This window comes from Schistocerca americana, chromosome 3, assembly GCF_021461395.2.
Source record: "Schistocerca americana isolate TAMUIC-IGC-003095 chromosome 3, iqSchAmer2.1, whole genome shotgun sequence".
NCBI lineage: Eukaryota > Metazoa > Arthropoda > Insecta > Orthoptera > Acrididae > Schistocerca > Schistocerca americana.
This window is the reverse complement of record NC_060121.1, coordinates 939841370-939861268: the sequence shown is the minus strand read 5'-3', so window position 1 is coordinate 939861268 and position 19899 is coordinate 939841370. Positions and strand designations below refer to the sequence as shown.

At 42.8% G+C, this 19899-nt stretch overlaps 1 protein-coding gene across 1 annotated transcript in view; it reads left to right on the top strand.

The window, feature by feature from the left end:
* LOC124606853 (cytochrome P450 4C1-like) overlaps positions 1-19899 on the top strand; it is a 340759-nt gene that overhangs the window by 88525 nt on the left and 232335 nt on the right. Inside the window, exon 2 of the mRNA XM_047138932.1 lies at positions 12298-12499. Within this exon, the coding sequence (XP_046994888.1) occupies positions 12298-12499 (202 nt within the window). The remainder of the gene's footprint in view (positions 1-12297; positions 12500-19899) is intronic.

Genomic DNA, 19899 nt, shown 5'->3' with positions numbered 1-19899 from the left:
CACGCTGTGTCCCATATTGTGACAAATCAGGCGCAATCAGGAAAACGTTCGATGCTGTCCTCTGTATTAAACGTTGCACATGCACTACACGATTTTAATTTGCTAGAGCGAAGCTTTAAATTTTGCATTCGTTGTTCGGTTTTTCGTTGTTACCACGTCCATCTAATAGTTTCTGATATTAGTTTTGCCACTAACTCTCCCATGCTGATTTCGAGTCTGATGTTTTGAATTTTCATTTGTCTTTACTTGGGAGTCCTTCAAAAGCAATCATTCTTTTATACCACTGAAAAACAAACCGGGACGAGCCACTCTTTCTAAGTGAATGAGCTGGTTTTCGGTAAGTAGTTTCGGACCTGCATCCGTCGTCAAGTAGCAGCTAGGAGAGTGCTACCGGTTGCACGCACAATTGTCCCGGAGCATACCGTTCATGGTAAACTGTTGAACATTGAACTCCACAGCAGACTACCCATACGTTATCACATGTTGACCCAACGGCATCGTCAGTTGTGCTTGCGATGGGCACGGGACCATCGGGATTCGATGATCGATCAATGGAAACGTGTCGGCTCTTTGGGTGAATCACATTTTTGCTCCACAAACGCCGTCATCGAGGTGAACGGCGGTTCGAAACATGCAGACGGCCATGGACGCAAAAAAAATGGTTCAAATCGCTCTAAGCAATATGGAACTTAATATCTAAGGTCATCAGTCCCCTAGAACTTAGAACTACTTAAACCTAACTAACCTAAGGACATCACACACATCCATGCCCGAGGCAGGATTCGAACCTGCGACCGTAGCAGTCGCGCGGTTCCGGACTGAAGCGCCTAGAACCGCTAGGCCACAGCGGCCGGCCCACGGCCGCAGGCTCGTGGGAATAGTGTTATGCCATTCGCTTGCGTGGGACCTGTGGTAGTAATCGAAGATACTGACAGCTGCGAACCAACTGAATCCCTCCACGCTTGATGTCTTCCCCGACGGCGATGTCATCTTTCAGCGGCATAATTGTCCGTGTATCGAAGCCAGAACCGTGCTACAGTGGCTTGAGGAGCATTATAGTGAACTCACGTTGATGGCTCGGTGACCAAACTCGCCTGTTGTAAATCCTATGGAACCCATCTGGGTCACTATCGGACACAATCACAGCCTACGCAGATCAGCGGCTCGTTGTTTATGCGAATTACATGACTTGTGCGTGGACATCTAATGACACATACCTCCACAAACCTACCAACAAACTGTCGGATAGCAGATAAGCAGAATCAGTTATGTGTTTCGTTCCAGTGACGGACAAACGAGCAATTAAGCAGGTGGTCATGATGTTCTGCCCCATCAGTGTAATTCAGGCGACCATTATTACAATAATCAGCAATTCTCCATTTAGGCTGACTGGGTCGAAAGGGTAAAAGTCAAACATCAGGCAAGGAATGACTTTATTGCTCATATGACGCGTTTTGGAATTTATCCTTCATCAGATATTCAGGAGGGATTACTGCACGTAGATATGCCGTTTGAAGTTGTATGTGACACAAACATTTGCAGACTAGTCTGCGAATTCCGTGCCTGAGGTTTGACTTTCACCATTGCTACCCAGTCAGCATGAATGCACAACTACTGCCTGTTTTAATTTCAAGTTTTGCGTCGAATAACAAATAACAAAAGAATTTTTTTTTCGTTCGATATAATTCCAAATATACAGGTTTCGGATCTTTTCTTTGTCGTATTCTGTGAAACTTTGCTTGTTGCCAAATTTCATAACTCTACGCCAAGAGGAAATACTCTATATGTTTTCATGAGTGAGTTTCCGAGTATTAAACTATGTGTCGTAAATGGCCGCGTCTGCATTGACGTAGAAGCTTCAGACGGACAACAGGGAGATACTATAAGAGTTCAGTTTTTACCGACTGAGCCACTGAACCCTAAATATAGACGGTTTAATCCTGGCAATCACTGACGTTCGTTGTTACAAGCGTTAAACATTAATTCACAGGAATATAATTCACATAATAATGACTATAAACGAGTTGTGAATGACACTTGAGACGTGCCAATGCAGCAACGAACTGATGCGTATCAATATTACCACCTACAGTTTACTGGAGTAAGTTTGAATGAGTGCTTATATATGGAGAGTCAATGCAAGTACTCTTTTTCATCCCAATGACATAAATAAATAAATATTTTTATCATTATGAATAAAATTACAATAAAACATCGTTATCTTCATGCCATATATAAGTACCACTTTTTTCTTTTAAGAGTGTTTTCTCTCTGACTGGTTTCCTCTACTTTTTCATTAAGGGTCGTTTTGTAACGCTAAGAATTCACTCATTTTGTAAATAGTTTGGCTTAAGAGATTTTTAAAAAATTTTTCTATTGAATACGTTTTTATTATTAACTTATTTTTTATATCGATAAAACGCCTTTATTTCTGACTCAGTAGCTCCCTTGTGTACTTTCGTGAGCCTTATAGAACCCTGATGGAAATTTTTAGCTGTCATGTGACACGATTGTGAATGTCACATGTCTAAGCAAACCATAGAGCAAAGCTAATTCGAGAAATACAACAGTAATTAAAAGTAGCGTTTCAAGAAAGAAATAATAACTAACGATAGAGACAAGAAAACCAGAATTTAATGTGAGAAAGCATTCAAAAGGAATAGAAAACGTAGATAGAGTGGGTGTATGCCTGCCCTATGTCTGTCTGGCGCTTCTTCAGAATGGCTGAACTCGCCACATGAACAGGTTTTTCTCTCGCTTCACTAGAAGACGTGCTAAAATTCATAGTCAGCAGAAGCTCACCTCGTGGCTTTGACTCCTCAGTGTGGGCTTAGTGGACTGAGAGGCGTGTGCTATGCGGTAGTGGTGGTTGGTGGCGGTGTTGAAACTTCTTTCTTCCCGCTGTATTAGAAAATACATGAGCACCTATAAGCTAATGTAACTGGTATTGTTTGAGAGATAATTGAACCGATATTTGCTTATGTTGTCGTTGTGTTGTTGGCTATAATCTGGATTTTTTCAATTTCTTTGTCAAATAGTTTGATCAGCACATTTCTGGATGCTTTGAGAATACATACTGTCATACGATGGACGTTTCTTCAGAGATTACTTTATTTTATTTATTTTACTTTCACGTCTAGTTCCGTACGACCAAATTCAGCAGCAAATCTCCATGGTCATGATGCGTGTCAGTACATGAAATTACGACAGGAAAGCAATAACAGATAAAAGATAATGTTTATGAATCCGAAAAAGATTACAAGGTACACATTTATATAAACACAATAAAGAATGTAACACACGAGTTAGCATAATTTTTCAAGGAACTCCTCGACAGAATAGAAGTAGTGATCCACGCGGAAACTCTTCAGTTTAGATTACTGCTAAGATTTTTGAATCGTTGTGATAGTTTACTGAAAATGGATGCAGGAGAATACGGCACGCCTTTCTGCACAAGAGTCAAAGAGATGTGATCCAAGTGCAAATTAGATTTCTGCCTAGTATTAACTGAGTGAATGTTCCTAATTATTGGGAATAAGCTAGTGTTGTTAACAAGAAACGACATTAAAGAACATTTTGACAGTCCAATTTCAGGTTACCCAGACTAAGGAATAGGGGTCGACAAGTAGTTCGTGAACTTACAGCACTTACTGCCCGAACTGCAGATTGCTGAGCCAAAAGTACCCCTCGAGAATAAGAAGAATTACTCCAAAATATACCATACGTCATAATCGAACGAAAATAAGCAAAACAGACTACCTTTCGTGTCGAACTATCACTTACTTCATATACTGTTCTAATAGAAAAAATTGCAACATCAAGTCTTTGAATAAGAGGTCTTTGATAGGAACAAGGGCTTTCCACAGCAATTTACTGTCTATCTGAACACCCAGAAATCTGAACTGTTTAGTCTCACTAGTCACATGCCCATTTTGTGTGATTAGAACATCAGGTTTTGTTGAATCGCGTGATAGAAAGTGTAAAAACTTAGTCGTACTGTGATGTAGCGTTAGTTTATTTTCTACAAGGTATGAACTTACGTGTTGAACTGCACTATCTGAAACAGTGTCAATGTTGCACACAATATCGTTTACTACCAAACAGATTTTAGAATCACCTATAATACTAGAAGGCATATCATTTATATAAATAAGGAACAGGAGTGGCCCCAGCACTGATCCCTGGGAGCGACACCCCCCCCCCCCCCCGCCCCATTTACTCATGCCCCACTCATACCCAATATCATAACCATTCTCAGTACTCTGGAGAATGTTCTTTTGATGTCTGATCTTAAAGTAAAAGATGAACCCACTGTGAGCTACTCACCGTATCACTTAATGGCCCAACTTCTGGGGCAATATTTTGTGATCAACACACGTAAACGCCTTAGTTAAATAAAAAAAGATGCCTAGCATTCGAAATGTTTTGTTTAATCCATCCTGTACCTCACAGAGAAAAGAGAGTACAGCATTTTCAGTTGTTAAACGACTTCTAAAACCAAACTGTACATTTGACAGCAAATTATGTGGAATGATATGATCAATTATCCTTACATAAACAGCCTTTTCACTAACTCTAGCAAACATTAATAGATCTAAAATTTCTAGAATTTGCTCATTTTGAGAGGAGTAAAGGGCGATCTGTTTAATTGTTAAAAACCATTCAGCAGCCAAGATCGCATAATTTTTTTTATTTAAGACAACCGGTTTCAACAGACTATGCTGTCGTCTTTAGGTGTTTAACTCTTTTGTTGTAAAACATGTTATTTTATGCTGACCTCACACACAAGATGTCAAGTGGATCCACCGTACTGGACTTATACTGATTTATCAGTAACTCAAACATTTTTATTGCGTGCTGAATGTGTATCCTCAACATTGTGCTGCTGACGAGACACTTTCTTCACGATTGGTCATATGGCTTTAATTCTGTCCTGTGAATTACCTATTCTATTTGCATACCACTTACTCTTTGCCTTCCTAATAACATTTTAAAGCACCTTACAGTACTGCTTGTGATGTGCTAATGTAGCTCGATTGTGATAACTTCTAACATTTTGATACAATTCCCGCTTTGTTCTACATGATATCCTTATCCCACTAGCCAGCCACTCAGGCTGCCTTTCACTGCTGGTAATTTGTTTTGAACGTTCTAGTGGAAAGCAGCTTTCAGATAGCATGAGAAATTGGTTAAGGAAAGCATTATATTTGTCATCTGTATATCAGTGCTACAAACATCTGGCCACTCTTGTTCCTTAACGAGATTTAAAAAATTCCCTATTGCCGTTCAGTTAGTTTCTCTACATAGTTTGTAATTATAAAGGGTGAACACTAATAAAACAGAGAAATCGCAGGGACGGATTCCTGTTTGGAAAAGAAGAAAAAAGGTCCTATAAACATGTGCCCGGAAATTCATCGTTGCCACGGTAGTTGGCGCTGAGAAATGACAGTTCCTCCATCCAAATGCTGCGCATTCCTTGTGTGTTGCAGGCTGCGTAATGGACGTAGCGTTCAGTAAGCAGCAGACTGGTGCAGTAATCATGTGGGGAACAAGCCGAGACGGTGTTTGTGTACGGCCAAGTAGATTGAAACGGTCAAGAGGCAGCACGGCTGTACCAAAACGAGTGCCCTCACAAGACACCAACCACATCACACGACACTTCAAGCCCTTTTTGGGCGTTTGTGTGATCAAGAATCCTTTCAGACAGAGGAACATTCAGGGAGGCGGCGGAATGTGCGTACACCAGATCTGGAGGACCGGGCTCCGTAGCATGTTGGGACGAACCTTAGTACGAGCTCCAAGCACGTGGTCCAACAACGTGGTATAAGCCAAAGTACGACTACTTTTATCCTGCATGACAATCGCTACTAACCCGATCATCTATAATACACTACTGGCCATTAAAATTGCTACACCAAGAAGAAATGCAGATGATAAACGGGTATTCATTGGACTAATATATTATACTAGAACTGACATGTGGCTACATTTTCACGCAATTTGGGTGCATAGATCCTGAGAAATGAGTACCCAGAACAAGTACCTCTGGCCGTGATAACGGCCTTGATACGTCTGGGCATTGAGTCAAACAGAGCTTGGATGGCGTGTACAGGTACAGCTGCATATGCAGCTTCAACACGATACCACAGGTCATCAAGAGTAGTGACTGGCGTATTGTGACGAGCCAGTTGCTCGGCTAACATTGACCAGACGTTTTCAGTTGGTGAGAATGTGCTGGCCAGGCAGCAGTCGAACATTTTCTGTATCCAGAAAGGACCGTGCAGGACCTGCAACATGCGGTCGTGCATTATCCTGCTGAAATGTAGGGTTTCACAGAGATCGAATGAAGGGTAGAGCCACGGGTCGTAACACATCTGAAATGTAACGTCCACTGTTCAAAGTGCCGTCAATGCGAACAAGAGGTGACCGAGACGTGTAACCAATGGCACCCCATGCCATCACGCCGGGTGATACACGTTTCCAATGTGCGTTCACCGCGATGTCGCCAAACACGGATGCGACCATCATGATGCCGTAAACAGAACCTGGATTCATCCGAAAAAATGACGTTTTGCCATTCGTGCACCCAGGTTCGTCCTTGAGCACACAATCGCAGGCTCTCCTCTCTGTGATGCAGCGTCAAGGTTAACCGCAGCCATGGTCTCCGAGCTGATAGTCCATGCTGCTGCAAACGTCGTCGAACTGTTCGTTCAGATGGTTGTTGTCTCGCAAACGTCCCCATATGTTGACTCAGGGATCGAGACGTGGCTGCACGATCCGTTACAATCATGCGGATAAGATTGCTGTGATACGAGGCCTTTGGGATCCATCACGGCGTTCCGTATTACCCTGCTGATCCCACCGATTCCATATTCTGCAAACAGTCATTGTATCTCGACCAACACGAGCAGCAATGTCGCGATACGATAAACCGCAATCGCGATAGGCTACAATCCGACCTTTATCAAAGTCGGAAACGTGATGGCACTCATTTCTCCTCCTTACACGAGGCATCACAACAACGTTTCACGTGGCAACGCCGGTCTACTGCTGTTTGTGTATGAGAAATCGATTGGAAACTTTCCTCATGTCAGCACGTTGTAGGTGTCGCCACAGGCGCCAACCTTGTGTGAATGCTCTGATAAGCTAATCATTTGCATATCACAGCATCTTCTTACTGTCGGTTAAATTTCACGTCTGTAGCACGTCATCTTCGTGGTGTAGCAATTTGAATGGCCAGTAGTGTACATAAGGAAAACACGGGACTTGATAAGAGGAATGGTCATTCGCCAGTGCCATCTACTGTGGCAACGATGCATTTTTTTTTTTTTTTACTTTATTGTTATTTTAAAACCTGTACAACAGGCAGGCTGTCAGCAGCACACTACGCTGCTCTTCAGCCAGAGAAGACACAAGCAGCAAAAACAGTGAGAAGACACATAAGTCACAGACCGGTGGGCAATAAAACAGGAGACACATAGGGACAATCACGGAGCCGTTCACACTCGTCGATAATCCACACTGCTAGCTGATGAGACGACGCACAACCACTGAAGAAGATGATGGCACTGGTGAACGATGGAGGGGACGGTGAACACTAAACACTAAACACTAAACACACAAAACACTGATGGCGGCGACCTCCAGCGCGCGAATGTCCACGTAACGTGTGCGAGTCCGGGGACCTGCCAAGAGGGGTAGAAGGGGGAGGTGGGGGAGAGGGGAGAAAAAGGATGCCAATGGCTGAGGAGTCGGGGGCAGGAGGAGAGGAACAGGGGAGGGGAGGCCCGGGGGAGGAGGGGGGGAGAAAAGGAGGAGGGAGGGAAAAGGGAGAGGAGGGAGGGAGGGTGCCCGGAGGAATAAGTACAGGATGAGGGCGGGAGGATCAAAGTTGGTAGGAGGGGTAAATGGAAGGAAGGAGGGCATCATCAGGGAGGGGGAGCTGGCGGAAGCCACCTTGAGAGAGGGTAAGGAGGGTGGAGAGATGGAGACCGGGTGGGACGTGTGAATACAGGCGCGGCAGCGGGCGGGGGTGGGAGAGGATCGGGGAGACGAGCGGGTGAGGAGGATCGAGTTTGCGGGAGGTGTACAGGATCCGTATCCTTTCAAGGAAAAGGAGGAGGTGGGGGAAGGGGATGAGATCGTAGAGGATCCGCATGGGGGAGGGGAGACGGATGCGATAGGCGAGGCAGAGAGCATGGCGTTCAAGGATTTGGAGGGATTTATAAAAGGTAGGGGGAGCGGAGATCCATGCTGGATGGGCATAACAAAGGATAGGGCGGATGAGGGATTTATAGGTGTGGAGGACGGTGGAGGGGTCCAGACCCCACGTACGGCTGGAAAGGAGCTTGAGGAGACGGAGGCGGGAACGTGCCTTGGCTTGGATTGTCTGGAGATGGGGAGTCCAGGAGAGGCGACGGTCGAGGGTGACGCCAAGGTACTTGAGGGTGGGAGTGAGGGCGATGGGACGGCCATAGACGGTGAGATAGAAATCAAGGAGGCGGAAGGAAGGGGTGGTTTTGCCTACAATGATCGCCTGGGTTTTGGAAGGATTGACCTTGAGCAACCACTGGTTGCACCAAGCGGTGAACCGGTCAAGATGGGATTGGAGAAGGCGTTGGGAGCGCTGTAGGGTGGGGGCAAGGGCAAGGAAGGCGGTGTCATCAGCAAACTGGAGAAGGTGGACGGGGGGTGACGGCGGCGGCATGTCCGCCGTGTACAACAGGTACAGAAGGGGGGAGAGGACGGAGCCTTGGGGCACACCGGCGGAGGGGAAAAAGGTGTAGGAATCGGTGTTATGGATGGTGACATAGGAAGGACGGCGGGAGAGAAAGGAGCCGATCAGACGGACGTAGTTAATGGGAAGGGCGAAGGTTTGGAGCTTGAAGAGGAGACCGGAATGCCATACGCGGTCATATGCACGTTCGAGGTCCAGGGAGAGGAAGATTGCGGAGCGACGGGAATTAAGCTGTTCGGAAAGGAGATGAGTGAGGTGAAGGAGAAGGTCGTCGGAAGAGAAGGACGGCCGAAAGCCACACTGGGTGACGGGAAGGAGGCGGTGCTGGCGGAGATGCTGGTGGATGCGACGGGTGAGGATAGATTCCAGGACCTTGCTGAAGACCGAGGTAAGGCTGATGGGACGGTAGGAGGAGACGGCGGACGGCGGTTTGCCAGGTTTAAGGAACATGAGGATACGGGAGGTTTTCCACAGGTCGGGGTAGTAACCGGTGGACAGGACTACATTGTAGAGCCTGGCCAGGGTGGAGAGGAAAGAGACAGGAGCTTCACGAAGGTGACGGTAGGTGACACGATCGTGACCAGGAGCGGTGTTGCGTTTGGTGCGGAGTGTAACAATGAGATCCTGTGTAGTGATAGGGGCGTTGAGTTCCGTGTGTGTAATGTTGTCCAAGTACTGGAAACCAGGAGCGAGGGGAGGGACAGAGGTGTCAGTTCGATCGCGGATATCCGGGAAGAGGGAGTAATCGAACTGGGGATCGTCGGGGATGGAGAAGACATCGGAGAGGTAGGAGGCAAAGTGATTGGCCTTACTAAGGGTGTCAGGGAAGGGGTGATCATCGTGGAGAAGAGGATAGTAGGGGGAGGGTTTAGTTCCGGTAAGGCGACGGAAGGCCGTCCAAAACTTGGACGAGTTGATTGGTAGGGTTGCATTTAAACGGGTGCATGTCTGTCGCCAGTCCCGGCGTTTCTTAGTCGCGAGCAAATTACGAACGTGTCGCTGGAGTTGCCGGTGGCGTCGTAGTGTGTCCGGGTTACGCGTGCGGAGGAAGGCACGGTAGAGACGACGGGATTCACGGAGGAGGAGAACGGCCTGTGGGGGTAAGGTAGGACGGTGGGGGTGGATGACGACAGTAGGAACGTGGGCCTCCACGGCCTCAGACAAGGTCTGCTGGAGAAAGGAGGCGGCATGGGTGACATCGTCAGGGTGGTGGTAGGTGAGAGGGTGGCTATCGACCTGGGTGGAAAGGGTATCCCGGTAGGCATTCCAGTCGGCTCGGGAATAGTCGTGGACATACTTAGGGGGAGGGTCAGTACGAGGGTCGGGGCGAGGGCGACGACCGTCTGAAACGGTGAGGAGGACAGGGAGATGGTCGCTACCAATAGGCTCCAGGACATCCACCGTTATGCGGCCAAGGAGGTTGGGGGAGGAGAGGATAACATCAGGAGTGGAGTTGGATTCAGGACGGGTATGCCGGGGGATGGGGACGAGGTCACCTTGAAGGGTGGAGAGGAACCGATGCCATCGCCGTAACTGGGCAGCGGAACGACTATGGATGTTGAGGTCGGCGGCGATCATGTAGGAGGAAAAGGTACGATCGACGTGGGAGAGGAAGTCGAAGGGAATAGGAGCGTTGGGGCGGACATAGATGGTGGCGCAGGTAACGGTAAGGCCGGGGAAGAAGAGACTAAGGATCAGGTGTTGGGTGGGGTCGGGAAGGAGAGGTTGGAGCCGAACGGGGATGTGGCGGTGGTGACCAATGGCAACTCCGCCACGCGCAATTGGGAAAGGATTATCGGAGCGGAACGATGCATTTCTAGACACGTGTTCATATGACCTTTTTCCCTCCGTTTCCAGTCGGGATTGGTCCCTACAGTTTGTGGATTTTATTAATGTTCACCCGTATTTAACATTTATTTGAGTACAAAAACCTTTTATTTATCACTTTCAAATGTGGTAAGTTGTAGTAATTAGTAAAATAAATCTGTATACCAGATTTTTAGTAAAAGTGTTAGCACTCGAGCAATAATATTTTAATTTATATATATGATAAATAGCAATTTTAATTTCAAAAAATTTAAATAAATTTTACAATAATTCACTTTGAAAAGATTTTGTGCTACATAAAGTTGTGTCATGGCATGTACCTAGTCTGTGGCAAAGTCGAACTTTTTATACGTAATGGTTCAACAGAAAATATTCCTTGCACACTAAAACTGAATTTTGCAAGAAATGCAGATAAAAGATTTTATTGGTGTTCATGGCGCAAACAAATACCATAAGTTTGGCCTGAACTACATGTTTGACCTTGGTTTTCATGTAGCTCTTTCCTTTGCTACGGTATTCTAATGCTTTTCTACAGGCTTTACTAACTCTGAGGTAATAAACTTAAATGTATGTAATCAGATGTTTTGTCGGAGAGCTCATACTCCTGGTGACCTGAATCCAATACGAATTTTAATGTAGATGTCATATTTTTAACCATGTTCCTCTCTTGTGTCGTCTGCTGTGGACAGCGGATAGCCTAGATATAAACAAACGTACCACGGGTTTTCTCATCCAGGCCGCGTCGGTTTACACAGTGCTGTGTGCAATGAAAACGATGAAAAAAATATCACAGGAAATAGGCTGATAACTGTCAAAGCTATGTCGTAATATCAGAGATATTTGGTATCTAATAAGTAGTTCCTGTTCTGTCTTTAAGGCACAGGTATAAAACTGTTTAGTGAGTGGGATTTACTGGTGAAGGTTTAGAGTACCGTGACGTCTTTTTCAATGTACGACTCTCTCTTACACTTTATTTACTTTACTTGAGCAGAAATTAGTGCAGTATGACTTTTTTAAATGAACTGTTTAGCTAAAATTTTACACTTTTTCTCTTAATCTTTTAATGATTAACAGGTGTAAGATATCAGCGCGCTGGTAGCTTTGTTTTATCGTAACTCCCAGCACTTCGAGCAAGCTGATACTCCTCAGTAATTCACACTGTTCGGTCAGTCACATTTGACTTAAATTCGGCTGACAGGTACTCTCAAAATCATTCCAATTTCATTTCTCATAGCCGGATTCCCTTTTTTAAATCTCACTTCAGTTATGCCCTACACAGTAGATGCAATTCACCTATCCCCACCTCGCTACAGCAAGGCGGTAGGACATTTCTGTGTAGCCAAAACGCTATAACGCTCCACCGACAAACTCCCATCTCCAACCCACGCCGTACCCTAATCTCCTCTTAGAAACTAGTATCCCTCCCAAACATTATATCCATAACTGGTCGTTAATCGTCAGAAGATCGCCTCAAACTTACACGCACAACAACATTTGCATCATTACATTTTGTGGAAACACAACAGCACCACGATGACCTCCATCTGTGTTTGCAATACCCTGAATTGCAGTAGATTCTTTTCTGAACGACGAAATATTGGAAGTCAGAATGTAGAGACGAATAAAAGCATAACAAAATCAAAGAATTCTTGAGACGTGTCTTTGCTTGGTCATGTCAACAGCGATTCCTTACAACTACTTAACTTACTTGTATTTCTTATGCCACGTTACAGGTTTTACGTCGGGCCAAAGCTAGTCATTGTGATAACGGAACCCGAGGACGTGCAACGGCTATTAGTGACCAGTAAACCACGTGAACGGGACCCGTACCTCGGCTTCATGTTAAGCATAATCCAAGGCAATGGGCTACTCGTCAACAAAGGCGAAGTCTGGAAACTCCATCGGAAGTTTGTCGAACCTGCATTTCATAATGAGGTAAGTTGAATGAAGCAAGGGACTCTTGTACTTCAATTTGTTTTCGGAATACAGCTCACATTTGAGTTTCCCTGCGTATTGAAGAAACTGAAATGATCGGAGGCTTTTAAATACGAAGACAGCAGGTACAATATGGACCTAACGTGAATTATTGACTTCTGTCAGTGTTTAACAATCACCACCGTGCTATTACAAATCTTGCAACAAAATAAATCGGCACATTTTTTTTCTTTTTTTGTGGTGGTCAGTGACTATTCGTTTCATTTTATGTCATTGCTGAAAGAGTTCTGCAACTAACAAAATTACCATGCAATTATAAAACTGAAAACAAGCAACATAAGACACAAATATTGGCATTGCGGAATAGTTCGTGAATCACACAAAATCAATACACATTAAGAAGAAAAAGTTTACCTGAAAAAGAAAATCACTCGCTGTTTAGCGTAATAAAGAGTTTTCCAAAATAAACCCTGCACTTGTAATAAAAGTGTAATCATGTTTCTATATGCAGGGTGGTCCATTGATAGTGACCGGGCCAAATATCTCACGAAATAAGCGTCAAATGAGAAAACTACACAGAACGAAACTCGTCTAGCTTGAAGGGGGAAACCAAATGGCGCTATGGTTGGCCGCTAGATGGCGCTGTCATAGGTCAAACGGATATCAACTGCGGTTTTTTAAATAGCAACCCCCATTTTTATTACATATTCGTGTAGTACGTAAAGAAATATGAATTGGACCACTTTTTTCGCTTTGTGATAGATGGCGCTGTAATAGTCACAAACGTGTAAGTACGTGGTATCACGTAACATTCGGCCAGTGCGGACGGTATTTGCTTCTTGGTACATTTCCCGCGTTGAAATGAACCGTTTACCAATTGCGGAAAAGATCGATATGGTGTTGATGTATGGCTATTGTGATCAAAATGCCCAGCGGGCGTGTAGTATCTATGCTGCTTGGTATCCTGGACGACATCATCCGAGTGTCCGGACCGTTCGCAGGATACTTAAGTTATTTAAGGAAACAGGAAGTGTTCAGGCACATGTGAAACGTCAACTACGACCTGCAACAAATGATGATGCCCAAGTAGGTGTTTTAGCTGCTGTCGCGGCTAATCCGCATATCAGTAGCAGACAAACTGCGCGAGAATCGGGAATCTTGAAGACGTCGGTGTTGAGAACGCTACATCAATATCGATTGCACCGGTACCATTTTCTATGAACCAGGAATTGCATGGCACCTACTTTGAACGTCGTGTACAGTTCTGCCACTGGGCACAAGAGAAATTACGGGACGATGACAGATTTTTTGCATGCGTTCTATTTAGCGACGAAGCGTCATTCACCAACAGCGGTAACGTAAACCGGCATAACATGCACTATTGGGCAACGGAAAATCCACGATGGTTGCGACAAGTGGAACGTCAACGACCTTGGCGGGTTAATGTATGGTGCTGCATTATGGGAGGAAGGATATTTGGCCCCCATTTTATCTATGGCAATCTAAATGGTGCAATGTATGCTGATTTCCTACGTAATGCTCTACCGATGTTACTACAAGATGTTTCACTGCATGACGGAATGGCGATGTACTTCCAACATGATGGATGTCCAGCACATAAGTCGCGTGCGGTTGAAGCGGTATTGAGTAGCATATTTCATGACAGGTGGATTGGTCGTCGAAGCACCATACCACGGGCCGCACGTTCACCGGATCTGACGTCCCCGGATTTCGTTCTGTGGGGAAAGTTGAAGGATATTTGCTACCGTGATCCACCGACAACACCTGACAATATGCGTCAGCGCATTGTCAATGCACGTGTGAACATTACGGAAGACGAGAGGAATGTCGTTACACGTATTGCCAAATGCACAAATGCATTTTGATGGACTGACATCATTTTGAGCATTTATTGCTTTAATGTGGTATTTACAGGTAATCACACTGTAACAGCATCCGTTCTCAGAAATGATAAATTCACAAAGGTACATGTATCACATTGGAACAACCGAAATAAAATGTTCAAACGTACCTAAGTTCTGTTCAAAAATGGTTCAAATGGCTCTGGGCACTATGGGACTTAACTTCTGAGGTCATCAGTCCCCTAGAACTTAGAACTACTTAAACCTAAATAACCTAAGGACATCACACACATCCATGCCCGAGGCAGGATTCGAATCTGCGACCGTAGCGGTGGCGCGGTTCCAGACTGAAGCGCCTAGAACCGCTCGGCCACTCCGGCTGGCCCTACGTCCTGTATTTTAATTTAAAAAACCTACCTGTTACCAACTCTTCGTCTAAAATTGTGAGTCATATGTTTGTGACTATTACAGCGCCATCTATCACAAAGCGAAAAAAGTGGCCCAACTAAAACATTCATATTTCTCTACGTAGTACACGAATATGTAATAAAAAAATGGGGGTTCCTATTTAAAAAAATGCAGTTGATATCCGTTTGACCTATGGCAGCGCCATCTAGCGGGCCAACCATAGCGCCATCTGGTTTCCCCCTTCAAGCTAGACAAGTTTCGTTCTTTGTAGATTTTTCGATTAACGCTTATTTCGTGAGATATTTGGCTTGGTCACGATCAATGGATCATTCTGTATAGCTTGCTCAGTGTACCAGAACCGGTCCTTGGTTACTTTGTATAAGCTAACAGAGAACTTTCGTGCACACATTGTCACTTCTGCACGTTTAATCAAGCCGAGTGCACTATTTCAATACTTTCAGCAGTCATAAAGATAAATTAAAGGAATTTTGACAGCTGTTACACTTTATTTAGGGAACGAAGTACAGTTTCAGTAATGACAGAATAGAACTGAGCGGCAGCCTCACATGCAAATACTACCTGCATAATTAATTCTGAAGACAATTTTTACTTATCTTCTATTCCTGGAACGAACTAATCTCACAGTTTAACGTTATCAACCCGTGATGTATCTTACTATGCCCAATAAATTGCAATTAATGTTCGTTGTTAATGTGAGGTTTGTGTGTGTGTGTGTGTGTGTGTGTTTGTTTGTGAAGGGAGGTAACATGTCCTAGCTATTGTGTGTATTAAGTTACTACTTTACAATGGTAAAGTGGTGTATGATTTAGGGTCAGGATATAGCCTAGTTTGTGACATTGATGAGACTTTTATTACAGTTGCAAAAATACCTTATCCTTATGTCTTTTTTGGGTGGGAAATCCAAATATGATCCTTAAAAAACTGTATCACCCACCATTCCTTCAAATTTTACAGTTAAATTTATTAAATTAAGCTATTTTTGAAGAATTTAACAGCTTCTATATAGTTAAAATAATTTAAAAATGGCGGCGTAATGAATATAGATGATGTTATTAGCACTGCTCAAAAACATTTTCTGGCAAAAAATGATCGATTCTATTTTTGTGTTAACAGATTGTGTTTTGTTTACTGTCAACCTAACATCACTTCCCCATTTCCTGTACATGTCCTCAGTACAATGTCTAATCGTGGTTGTAAAAACACTGCTGAGAGTTTTTGTTAGATTTTTGGTGAATTTGTGATTAAAAAATACCAAGGAAACATTACAGACTTTGTGAAAAAGATTTATCTATCATACTTTATATCTAAACTTAGCGATCAAGATAAATCTTGGGCGCCGCATAAGGTATGTTTTGTGTGTGTTGAAAATTGAGAAAATGGTCCAAAAAGGAGAAGAAGCCTTTAGATTTGCTGTTCGAATGATATGGATGGAGCCAAGAAATAATTCCAATGATTGCTACTTTTGCAGTGTTGATATTACTAGTCATAATTCGAAAAACAAGAAAGTAATAAGCTACCCTAACCTTCCGTCCGCAATCCGACCAGTAGGACATGGTGTCGATTTGACGGTTCCTGAACCACCAGATGATTTAAACCAGCATATGCATGTACAGAAAGAGAGAGCAGCAATTTTCCAAGTTTTTTCAACAAGAAGGTGATTTAGTGTACTGCTCAGACATTCCTGGTATGATGAATGAGTTTGGTATTGAATACAAAAAGGAAGACTGGAGTCTGTTTATTGATTCATCCAAAACTAGTTTAAAGGCTGTTTTATTACACAATGGTAACATGTATGCATCTATACCTGTTGGATATTCTGTACACATGAAAGAAAGCTATGAAAACCTAGAAATAGTGATAAATAAAATAGGCTATTCTGCTCATGGTTGGATGATATGTGGCGATCTAAAAGTAATATATATGCACCTTGGTCAGCAAGGTGGCTTTACCAAAGTCCCATGTTTCTTGTGTGAATGGGACAGCAGGGCAAGGGACCAACACTGGTGCAGAAAGAACTGGCCTGTGAGGGAGCCTTTAAAACCTGATGAGAAGAACATTCTACGCAAAAACCTTGTAGATCCAAAAAACGTACTCCTACCACGTCTACATATAAAGTTGGGCCTAATGAAGTAGTTTGTAAAGGCTTTGCCTAATGATGGACCATGTTTTAAGTATCTCTGCCAAAAGTTTCCAGACCTCTTAGAAGCCAAACTAAAAAGAAGCGTCTTTGTCGGATCTGACATTAGAAAATTGATGTTTTATGTTAAATTTGAATCCACTATGGCCTTAAATGAGAAGGAAGCATGGGTATCATCCTAGCAAGTCGTTACAAATTTCTTAGGACATGAAAAAGACCCAGAATACGAGGTTTCTATAACTTGATTACTTCCCGGACAATACAGGAGATGTTGGTGAGGAGCAAGGAGAGCGCTTTCACCAGGACAAGGCCGCTGGAACACCAACATGGTGGGGGACTGCCGTTGGTCACTTCACCAAGTTCAGCAAGCGACTCATCGTAGAAAAAACTTCATAAGATGCTTCAAAGAAAAAAGGGAAAGAAAATACAAACCAATTCCAGCTGACAAGTGAAACCTCTGTTAACACATATCATTGTTTTAAGTACCTTACTGTAAATGCAAACCATGCTTATTTTGTAATAAGCGTTTCATTGCTTTCCTTGTTTACCGTATAGCATACGATTTTTATACTATATAATAAAAAGCATATTGCTCGAAAACTATGGGTGGAGCTGGCCGGAGTGACCGAGCGGTTATAGGCATTACATTCTGGAACCGTGCAGCCGCTACGGTCGCTGGTTCGAATCCTGCCTCAGGCATGGATGTGTGTGATGTCCTTAGGTTAGTTAGGTTTAATTAGTTCTAAGTTCTAGGGGACTGATGACCTCAGAAGCTAAGTCCCATAGTGCTCAGAGCCATTTGAACCATTTTGAACTATGGGTGATACGAAATAACTAAGGTTAGATTTCAATTCAGCTCAAAAAAATCTATAAAGACCAACTATCAAAGTAAAACAAGTTTTTTTAAAAAAAATTTTCGTTGGCCAGTTTTGTTAGTTGTGTGAACGCTAGCTAAATCTGACGGTAGCTACGCTGTAACGTGCTACCAATTGTCGCAAAAGACTGTAAATAATTAGCTACATGCTCCATTCTATTTCAGATAATACCCTTTAATGACTAAGATGTTAAGTACTTAAATTTTTGTATATAAAACATAAAATTAAATGGAATTGTCAATATATGCATGTAATTAACGAAAGAGTAACGGCTGTAAGAAAATGGCCGTTATGTAAGTAAGGGCATTTGCAGTTGGACAAAGAACGAATGCCTCTTTTTCCAATAGTCATTCTACTTTGTCACTTTTGTGATTGATTGGCGACTCCATGTTGTCTTGTGCACTACGACCAGATAACAGGTATACTTGAAAAAAGAGACAGCATTGGTCGTATATTTTTTACTATTGCAAAATCGATTTTCTGTCGCTGAGTGACCATCTTCAGTACTAGAAGTTAAAAAAAAATTTTTTTTCGGTTTTTTAAAAGATGCTTCTTTCTTTTTTGTTCTGTAATTTACAGAACTTATGGACGCCTACTGAACATAATTTTACGACAGTCGACATCTCGTAGGCGTTGACACAAAATAATATAAACCGGTTATCATTTTACGTAATTATTTTTAATGTATGTTAACAATTCCTTTGCTATTTGAATAAGTGCTGGATATCGTGCATAGTCTATGTTTAATTTCTCTAAAGTACGATGTACATTTTGGTATAAGTGACACTATTACTTGTCCTTCCTCATGATGGTTTCTCGATGATTGATGTATACTACTTGTTCACACCTTATATTTGCACGGTATTTTAATTATTAAGTAACGGCAGTTTCGTACTGTGATTTTTTTATATATTTGACTCCTTGGTATTAACGTTATTTTTTATATATTTGACTCCTTGGTATTAACGTTTGTTACATAATTTACGAACGTTGTACTTTTGACTTCCCACGCCAGATGGTGGGTGTTATGTTTTTTAAGAAAGACCTGTGTTGCGCCTCTTTTTATGTTGTTCATTTATTATTCTTTGGCATTATCTTTTGCTTTTTATATGTTCTGCACTCTAACAACTTATCATCGATCTATTTTATGTTTTATAGTTAAAAAACAATACGCCAATGTTTTTTAGATATTCTCCTGCGTCTGCTATGTGTTGTACGTACATTTTAAATTTGAATTACTACACCATTCATAAAAGTACAAGAGCTAGTTAGTGTTAATAATTCATAATACGATGTCTTCACGTGACACATGTCACATAGAGGGCGTGTCAAGCCCCGTCACACCGAGGTCTGCTGAACAAGTGCAGATAAACAGCGACCTCAGTCTATGTGATTGCCGTAAGCTTAGTGACAACAGTGCATCCCAATTTAAGTTATACAATATAGGTTTGTTTCTAACAAGTGTTATGTTCATATGCAGATGTAATTGTGATTTTCTATGTTGTACTCTCTGATCGTAATGTGAAAAAATTTTTTAACTTCTAGCACTGAAGATGGTCACTCAGTGACAGAAAATCGATTTTGCAATAGTAAAAAATATACGACCAATGCTGTCTCTTTTTTCAAGTATACACTTTTGTGATGTTAAGGAGTGCACACGCTGGTGAGCAGACATTAACTAAGCTTCGGATAAGCAGTATAAAATTCTACTTTTGGAATCAAAGATTACATAGCAGCTGTACACCATCGTGCTGGCATGCGTTGGTTCAATTTCTGCTAATATTTAAAAGCCAAGTTTTGTAACGATGAAATGAACATCGTAACTTATCTTGTGGGTGGTGCCTGGCTATTTATACAAACGAAATAACAGCTTGTATAGATTACGATTCGCTCCAATTACCTAACATTTACAACAGTGGAAATTAAACTGTTCATTCAAGTAACTACATACTTAAATATTTGTATAACAAGTGTTGTGCGATAGTTGGACATTTTTGCAGGAAGCTGTTAAGCAAAGTTAAGTGTGAAGGTGATCTTGCGCAAGTGTGGTGTTTTTCTTTCAGTGATTATCTGTTTACTCACTGACACGGTCTCATA